Source organism: Corapipo altera, unplaced genomic scaffold (assembly GCF_003945725.1).
Source record: "Corapipo altera isolate COAL_440 unplaced genomic scaffold, ASM394572v1 0, whole genome shotgun sequence".
NCBI lineage: Eukaryota > Metazoa > Chordata > Aves > Passeriformes > Pipridae > Corapipo > Corapipo altera.
Window position 1 is genome coordinate 35,200,935 of NW_020884872.1, and position 9,420 is coordinate 35,210,354.

Genomic DNA, 9,420 nt, shown 5'->3' on the forward strand with positions numbered 1-9,420 from the left:
ATATATATATATATATATATATATATATATATATATATATATATATAAACTTTGCTACTGGAGTTCTAAAACCAATGCATCCTACAACTAGAACTCAACACACAGTAGTTAACAGGAAGGGTAAACTAGACAGCCACAAATGTTTCATGCTCAGTACATATTTTAATAAAGTGGACTACTCTGCACTAATGAATAACTACATTACCATTAAAGTTTTCTTCCCAGTTATGAGAAACTTCACTAGTTCCATTCATTTCCAGGCTGGAATCAGCCCATATCTCATACTTCATATCTTGCTGCAAGATTTGTCAGCTAGACAACTAAGATGTAAGTTTCTCTAGGTTCTTCCCCACTTCCTTCCAATACCAATTGAAAGATCACTGGAGAGATAAAAGGTGGTTTCTCAAACAAGCACGCAGGCCTAGAAGAGACTCTAAACCAAATCAGTACAAGCTTATTCTCAATAAAGCTACAATCCATGCTTTCTGTGGAGCCCAATGCAACAGACCTTCCAAACACTGTCTTGTTTGAGCTGAACAGCAGAAGATGATACAAACAGAACCAAACTTCCACTTGAAGGACAGAAATAAAAAGGGTAAGATAATATAGTAATTTTCAATGAGCAATAAGGTCAGCACTTTTTGAAGTGTATGAGATTTAAGACTGAAGAGTATGAGATTTGAGACTGTTCAATACACTGCAAGACAACACACAGACACAAAAAAATTCTCTTCTTGGTCTTCATTTCCCACTCCTGTTGTGCTAGATGGGAAGTTATACACCTTTCAAACACGTTACAATGTAACATCTTATCATGTAAAAACTCTGTGTTGAGGTACAAAGAGCATGTGTTACGATTCTCCTGTATCTCTAATTTTTCTGACTAATAGGGGGCCAGAATAGTCAGGGAAAGGTGTGAGAGAGGGATAGGAAAGGGAGAACAATGCATTTAGACTTTGATGTCTGACCAGGTTAAAATAGGAAACAGAGCAGACCCACCACCTGGACAAAACTGTCCCTCTTCCTAGACAAGACTGCTTCTCTTCCTGGACTACAAGAACCACTCATGGACTTGCTCCATAACTCTCTGATGTCCCCGTTATGGCAAGAAGCATGCACATCTTTATGTCTTCTAAAAGAGAATTTTTCAATCAATTTCTGTCTTATGCAAGTATGACTAGGTAATTTTTTTTTTTCATGGCTATTTAACAGGATTATCTCAGTTATATTGCCTTCTACTGTTATCTCAGTTATATTGCCTCCACAGCTCTAAAGAGATAACATGAAACATCACTCATGTATTACAGATGGAGACATGGGAACCAAGGGAAGTCAGCTAGTTGCCCAGTGGCAGGCTAGTGGAAGTTTTGTATCAGACAGGAAAATAAGGTTTGTCTACAGGTTTCCTTTTCAAATCTCCTAGACAAAACATTAACTCCCTGGAACTCATTCTTGGTTCACTAAAAAAATTCAAAAAAAAATTTTGAAGGAACATTGTATTGTTGCACTGTATTTCAAATAATTGTAATTTTGCAAATGACTTTGCAAGAAAAGTTTTCCTATAACAAGGAGTCACATCCCATTTTACAGCATTCACAGTATTTTATAACTGCTGATTATTTAAACTAATTTAGAGACTATGTAAACAAGCATAAGGGCATTTTTTTAAACTTGTCACAAAAATCAATGTCTGTGACAAATATAGTCAACAACAGCTGAACCATACAGTTCTGTATGGTAGATGTTTTCCTAAGTAACTCTTATGTTAATGTTAATTCCTACATATGCTGTTCTTGTTCTTAGCTACTCTTACTACTGAAAAATATTTCCTAATACACTTAAAAAGAAGGGACACTTATTACTTAAATTCTTCACTTTGGGTTCAATGTTTATTAACCTCCAAATACAAAACCTACCTTCATTTTCTCCAGACTATATAAATTCAGTTCCTCTGCATTCTTCTCATAATGTTTTCTCATTCACAAATATGATTAGAGGTCTTTCCTCTACCATCCACATGCTTCACATTTCCTCCTGTCCCTCTAATAATGTGCATTAGAAAGGCTAGCCTTTGAGAATCTTGATGCTTCCTACAAGAATTTCTTTGATGATGCTTGTATACTTCAAAGACAAGCAGAAGACAGTACTGAAATACAAAGTTCTATTGTGGAAATCATTAACACACAGGAACAGCAATACAGACTAATTCAACCTTGACCTAATGAAAGTAAGACTTAGTCGGACTGCTGCTGTACCTTTGGCTTAAAGACCAGTTCAGTTTACATCGCCACATAACTGTATTGCCCCTCAAAACAGAAAGGAAATTTGCAAGTGATGAGTTTCAATTTTATGTCAGAGGGATATACACATATGTTGATATACACACACACACACCTGTATCTACACATCTCCACTACTGAATCCACAGTCGAGGAGCTATTGCAGACCTTTATGTTCTATCAGATGAGCTACAAATCTCATAATTAGGTAACTACTGAAAACACAAATCACTCCCAACAATAAAAATTTTGAGAAAAAAATAAGGTATTTATGATCAAGGTACTTTAACAATACTCTGCTTTGCCCTAATGCTATTCTTAATTGGTTAATGCCATTACTGACGGAAGAATCACAAAAACTCAAGTGCATACTCAGAGTACTTGTGAACAATTTTTCACTCATTCTGAATGGCAGCTGAAATTACTCTTTTATCTGTCGCAAATTCTGTTGTTTTGTCTTGGTCCATATTTTCAATATTAAAAAAGGGCCATTTTCATACACTAATCACATTATAAAGCATTTACCTTTAGATGTGATGATTTCCCAGGCTTCATCTCTGCCTGAAAGACAATTCCATTTATGAATTCAGTAAAATTGCTTTTGAATTACACACATAATTTACCGTTTGTCTTCAGTTACTTGTAAGAAAATTAAGAAGTGCTAGCATCCAAACCCCCTAGAACTACAACTGCTTTACTGATGAAATTATGCATTTCATATTCATGCTCCACCTATTAAGCTGAACACTTGTTTGAAACATCTGATGAACTTGAAAACATTTTACAATGAAATTCAAGAATCACATCAAAATGTCCTGGACTATACACACAGTACACAGTATATAATATACATAGTGCATAAAAATGAAGTTATGCTAGATTTACATTGTCTCCTTAAAACTAACTTTTAGTGTGTGAGCAGCCTTAAAGTTAGTGCTAAGAAGCACAATCCAGTGTTTAATGGCTGCTTCCTCATTTAAGAGCTAAGTCTTAGCACTCACTTCAAACTTTTGGATTTCAAAATAAACAAAATCAGATATTTCTCTATGTTTTTAAGAAATGCCAAAAGACATCTGTTGGCTTCTACTGCACTTCCTTCTCCTGGACTCTACCTGCTCCAAACCCTGATAAGATTTGCTCAAACTTTACATTTACTCATATTTATTCAGAAGACTCCTGTAAATAGGAATACTAACTCCTCAACTTTAAAAAATTAGTTTCAGATGGGAACTGATCTGAAAGAAAACTCACAAGCTACAATCTACGAACCTACCAGACAGGAAAAATACACTTCCTTAGTACTAAAATCCTACAGAGACACTCACAAAAAAAAAAAAAGAGAGAAAGGAAGAATGATAGCAAAACAGTGACTCCCAATAAAGAAAAAAGCACAGTAAGAATAACTAAGTGTCACACATTTAAGGGCTCTGGCTTTTAAAATCAACAAGCCACTTGTCCTACTTATTTCAAACAGGGAATTTTCACAACTCTCCATCAGGTTGCACATGTTCATAATTGAAAGTGTTTTCCTCTTAACTCTTATTACACATCTTATTACAACCGACAAGTCTTAATGAACGTTACAGGCACGTCTTGAATAATGATGATATTGAGTAAAAAACCGCCAAAACAACAACTAACCAAGGCTGGCTATATTACAGCCTTAGCTTTCTAGTGAGCATAAGCTTCTAAAACATATTAATTGACAAGCATGTTAAAAAAATTCCCTTTTTATCTAAGACAACCAGCTGGTTCAGCCTTGCCAATAGTCACTTGGCACAGTAAGAACATTGAAGTTATCATCATCAGCCCAACCTTCTACAAGCAACCCCATTTGCAGGAATTGTTCCATACGGCAGCGGAGACAAACGAAACACTAGAGCAAGACCTCGCTACCAAAAAGCTAAAGATCTCCCGAGGCTTCGCAGGGAGGCACCTGTAGGAACTTCTGCGGCGCTGTCAACGCAGCAGCTCCTCGGGAGATACGTCCCGAAAGGCCGGCACAGGAGCCGCACAACCCCCGGGACAGCACCGGCCTGCCAGCCGCTCCCAGGGAAAAGCCGCATTTATCCCCGGAGAAACCCCAAACACCAAACTGACAACCAAACCCGCCGGCTGCCCCCGCCGCCCCGGCTCCCGCCCGCCCTGCCGCGGCCTCACGGGGCGGGGGCCGCCCGCCACCTCCCCCTGCCAAGCGCCCTCCCCGCGGGGCGGGACCGGCCCCGGGGCGGCGAGACCCACCCGCCGCATCCTCCCGGGCGGCCGCCGCCGGTGCCTCGGGCCAGCGCAGACCCCGACGCGCAACTTCAACCACGGCTCCTTCCTCCCGAGGCAGGAAGTCACCGCAGCCGCGGTTCCGCTTCCAGGTCACCGCCCGGCCGTTTTCCCTTCTCTCCTCGCCTTCCTGCACCCGGGACTCCGCCAGCGCTTCCCCGCCCCGGCCCGGGGGAGGAGCGCGGACCGCGGCATCACCGGGCCGCTCCTCCTCTTCCGGGGTGGGGCAGCTGGTGTCGGCCCTTTACTGCAGGTATCCCCGGATCCACGTAAGTCTTCCCCCGGGGTGGCTGCGCCTCTATCGCCCCGGTTGTCTCCTCCCGTGCAGAGCAGGAGGTGCCCGCCCGGAAAGTGTCCGCTCCCCCCCATGACCGTGGCAGGGGGATGTGGGGTGGGTGGGTGTGGTCCCTCTCCGCGGGAGGGGGCGGCCCCGTTGGACACCGCTCCCTCAGACGGCGGGGAGCGGCCGGGCGACAGGGCCCGAGGGCGGGTGGTGTCGGGAGCAGGCTGCGTTCTCGGGCGGGGTGGAGGAGGAAATTGGTCTCCGAGCAGTGAAAGCTCCTGCCTGAGCAGCAACGGGAGGGGAGCGCGCTGCCTTCTCCTGCCTTGCAGTCAGTCCTCAGTCTAGGTGATGCCAGTGTTTCAGTGTCGCAACCCCACCAATGAGTGTGACCCTTGACTAAGGACAATGGTACCAGCTGATGACCTTTAAGTAAAGATAACGGTTAAATCTTAGTTAGAAAAAGAAGGAAAAATGTAAATACTAATTAGAGATGGGTTTTTTTAGAAAAACGTGATGTCATTTTCTCTAAAAATATATACTTTTTTTTTGTTCTTAGTGAAAAGCAGACTGATGGCTTCCGCACCTGTTTCGCAACCTCCTAAAAAAACGGTGGCCTCTCACGTGCCTTTTGCAGATCTGTGTTCTACTCTGGAGCGAATACAGAAGTGTAAATCTCGTCCGGAGAAAACCAAGTATTTTAAGGATTTTCTGGATTCCTGGAGGAAATTCCATGATGCACTTCACCAAAAAGAGAAAGATGTCACAGATTCCTTTTACCCAGCTATGCGACTTATTCTTCCACAGCTGGAAAGAGAAAGGATGGCATATGGAATTAAAGAAACTATGCTTGCAAAGCTGTATATCGAACTGCTTCATTTACCAAAAGATGGAAAAGATGCTGCAAAGCTTTTAAATTACAGAACACCTACAGGCTCACGAGGAGAGGCTGGAGATTTTGCAATGATAGCATACTTTGTGCTAAAACCTAGGAGCCCAAAACAAGGCAGACTGACAATAGAACAAGTCAATGAACACTTAGATGCGATAGCTAATAATAATGCTGCTAAAAACAAGGGTCAGTTAAAGAAAAGTCTTCTTCAGTTAATTACCCAGAGCACTGCACTGGAACAAAAATGGCTCATCCGGATGATTATAAAGGATCTAAAGCTTGGTGTTAGTCAACAAACTATATTTTCCATTTTTCATCCTGATGCTGCTGAATTACACAACGTCACAACTGATTTAGAAAAAGTTTGCAGACAGCTGCATGATCCGTCTGTCTCCCTCAGTGATGTTTCTATCATGTTGTTTTCTGCCTTTAAACCAATGCTTGCTGCTATTGCAGATGTCCAGCAAATTGAGAAACAGATGAATAACCAGATATTCTACATAGAAACTAAGCTGGATGGTGAACGTATGCAGATGCACAAAGATGGGGATGTGTATAAATATTTTTCCCGAAATGGGTTTGACTATACTCAGCAGTTTGGTGCTTCACCCCTTGAAGGTTCATTAACGCCATTTATTCATAATGTATTTAAAAGCAATATACAAAATTGCATTCTCGATGGTGAAATGATGGCTTACAATCCTGAAACGCAAACCTTTATGCAAAAAGGAAACAAATTTGACATAAAAAGAATGGTGGAGGACTCTGATCTGCAGACCTGCTTCTGTGTGTTCGACGTATTGATGGTTAACGATCAGAAGTTGGGGCACGAAGTACTAAGCAAAAGATATGAAATCTTAAGTAGTGTTTTTACCCCGGTAAAGGGCAGGATGCATATTGTACATAAGAAAAGTGCCAGAACAAGAAAAGAAGTAATTGATGCTTTAAATGAAGCAATAGATAACAGAGAGGAAGGGATTATGGTGAAAGATCCCATGTCCACCTACAAGCCTGACAAACGTGGGGAAGGCTGGTTAAAAATCAAGCCAGAATATGTGAATGGACTGATGGATGAACTAGACCTTTTAATTGTTGGTGGTTACTGGGGAAAGGGGTCACGTGGTGGGATGATGTCTCATTTTCTGTGTGCTATTGCAGAGACACCCCCTCCAAATGAAAAACCAACCGTTTTCCACTCGATTTGTCGTGTTGGCTCTGGCTATACTATGAAGGAGTTGTATGATCTAGGCTTGAAACTGGCGAAATTCTGGAAGCCCTACCATAGGAAGGACCCTCCCTGTAACATTTTGTGTGGAACGGAAAAACCTGAAATGTACATTGAACCTTGCAACTCTGTCATAGTTCAGATCAAGGCAGCCGAGATCGTTGACAGTGATATGTACAAAACGGAGTGTACTTTGAGGTTCCCCCGAATCGAGAAGATACGTGAGGACAAGGAATGGTACGAGTGCATGACTTCAGACATGTTAGAAGATCTCAGAAGCAAAGCAGAAGGGAAGCTGGCATCTAAGCACCTTCGTGTAGATGAGTATGATGAGCCACATGAGAAAAAAAGGAAAACTGTTTCGAAAGTGAGGAAGGTAATTGGAATAGCTGACCAATTTAAAGCTCCTGATCTTTCTAGTGTAAACAAGGTCTCAAATGTATTTGAAGATGTTGAGTTTTGTGTTATGACAGGAATGGGGAAATACACAAAGTCTGAGCTAGAAAGCAGAATAGCTGAATGTGGTGGCAGTGTGGTACAGAACCCAGGACCAGAGACTTACTGTGTCATTGCAGGAGCTGAGAATGTCAGAGTGAAAAACATCATTGCTTCCAACAAATATGATGTGGTGAGGGCAGAGTGGCTCCTTCAATGTTTTCAAACCAAAATGCTGGTGCCTTGGCAACCAGCCTTTATGATTCACATGTCTCCTGACACAAAAGAACATTTTGCTCGTGAGTATGATTGTTATGGAGACAGCTACACAGCAAACACAGATGTTGCACAGCTCAAGGAAGTGTTCTCAAGAGTGAAAGACAACAAAGCAATGCCTTTGGACATAATTGCAGAGATAGAAGAACGTTATTCATGGAACAGTTGTCAGCTCAGTATATTCAGAGGAAACACTATTTATGTGGACTGTTATGCCATTGTTAATGAGCCTAAAAGCAAAATCCCTGCAATAGCACTATCAATTAGAGCTTTGGAGCTCCGCTTTTATGGTGCAAAAGTAGTCTCTCACCTTGTAGAAGGTGTCTCCCATGTTGTTGTAGGAGAAGATCATTCCCGGGTAAAAGAGATGAAAGCACTCAGGAGAACGTTTGGGAAAAAATTTAAAATTGTAACTGAGCTGTGGGTAACAGAGTCAGTGGAGGAAGGAGTCGCAAAGAGTGAAAATCAGTACTTAGTTTAAAGTAGTTTTTACGAGTGGAGCAAAGGCATTCTTGTTGGAATGATTGGACTCGGATTTTATGAGGTTGCCTTAAATTTTTTGTGTGTTTTTATGTCTGCTTAAAGCTGAGTCTGGCTAAAGAATAACACTGTATTACTGAAATCAGAGGAAGGCTTTTAATTATAGTGTTGCGGAAGCAAGAGGATGCTAAGCTATGTTGGAGGAATAAAAACCACCACAAGATGAATAGTGTAAGCCTTTTAATGCACGAACAGATCTCAGGAGAGATTTAATATTTTACATAAATAAAATATGTTTGAAACTGGCTAGTTTGTGCTAGCTGTTAATAATGCTTGCCTCCATTTTTCAAAATGGAGACAATAATTTACTGTTTTATGAGATTCTACTATTTATTTATTGTTTATTTATCAATTTGCAATCATATTCATGTTTTTCTGGATGTGTTTTGTGTGTATTCCATATGCTACAGAATTTGGTAATTTATAAACTTCATCTGTACTATTTTAATTTGTTTACATTGATTTTAGCATTAAGCACTGCACAGCCTCAGAAGCACTTTGATTTTAGGATATTGCGTAGATCCCATGTTTCTTTGTGTAAATAACCTTTCTAAAGTAGAACCTAAACTTTTGATTGATGTGCTAATGAATTAATAATGACCTATATATGTATGAAATAAAAATCAGTTACTTAAAAACTAATAACCCCCTATGCTCATTACAGTTAAAGCTAAACTGTGAAGTGCAACAGGGCTAGGCTTTTACAATCAACTGTCGGTTTATCTTTCAAATAATACTTCTTAAGCTATTTTAGTAATGTAGGATTAATTTCCAAATATCCAGTTCAATGTATATTTTTTCAATTACTAAATAAAATCTATTTTTAAAGTCTGTCTGGTATTTATTTTTAGTAAGCAATAATACTTTTGAAAAGCACAAAATTTAGTTTCTGATTTTGCTGTTAGATAATTCATGCATTAACTTTGAGGGGAGAAGAGTTGAGGGCTGAGTTCTTGTTATGTCAATACTGGTACCAAACAGAATTGCTGTTGGGGAGATCACACAGAATCAGTTTTTAGCTGACCTGTTTCTTCAATGCTTTTTGTGATCGTGTTCATACAAAAGTTACTGTAAAAAGAATTGGGAAATCTTACATGAAAGTAATTGGAAAGAAGTTTATTGTTATCTCTTATAGTTGGTGTCTTCTCCCTTATTATTTGAAATATACTAAATAGGTAAAATGTAATAAACACTGACCACAGATTACTGTTAGCAGGCC

At 40.3% G+C, this 9,420-nt stretch overlaps 2 protein-coding genes across 7 annotated transcripts in view; one reads left to right on the forward strand and one right to left on the reverse strand.

The window, feature by feature from the left end:
- ABHD13 (abhydrolase domain containing 13) overlaps window positions 1-4,669 on the reverse strand; it is a 7,920-nt gene extending 3,251 nt beyond the window's left edge. Inside the window, exons 1-2 of one of the 4 annotated variants that reach the window (XM_027643896.1) lie at window positions 4,521-4,669; window positions 2,805-2,836 (exon numbers count right to left, since the gene is read on the reverse strand). Coding sequence is in view for 1 of the 4 variants with exons in the window: in XM_027643875.1 (XP_027499676.1) it covers window positions 2,805-2,840; window positions 4,216-4,345 (166 nt within the window). In the remaining 3 variants the exon portion in view is untranslated. Of the gene's footprint in view, window positions 1-2,804; window positions 2,841-4,215; window positions 4,380-4,520 lie in introns of those variants that run through there. The other 3 variants (XM_027643882.1, XM_027643875.1, XM_027643889.1) reach the window with 3 other exon arrangements.
- A 36-nt stretch (window positions 4,670-4,705) lies between these two features.
- Window positions 4,706-9,029, forward strand: LIG4 (DNA ligase 4). 3 transcript variants are annotated; one of them, XM_027643862.1, is made up of 2 exons: window positions 4,706-4,806; window positions 5,393-9,029. In XM_027643862.1, exon 2 carries the CDS (start codon window positions 5,407-5,409, stop codon window positions 8,140-8,142), a length of 2,736 nt encoding a protein of 911 aa, XP_027499663.1. In that variant the 5' UTR covers window positions 4,706-4,806; window positions 5,393-5,406; the 3' UTR covers window positions 8,143-9,029. The 3 variants fall into 3 exon arrangements, with proteins under 3 accessions (XP_027499663.1, XP_027499656.1, XP_027499647.1); XM_027643855.1 differs by having other exon boundaries at window positions 4,710-4,822; XM_027643846.1 differs by lacking the exon at window positions 4,706-4,806 and adding an exon at window positions 4,926-4,944.
- Window positions 9,030-9,420: the final 391 nt, after the last annotated feature.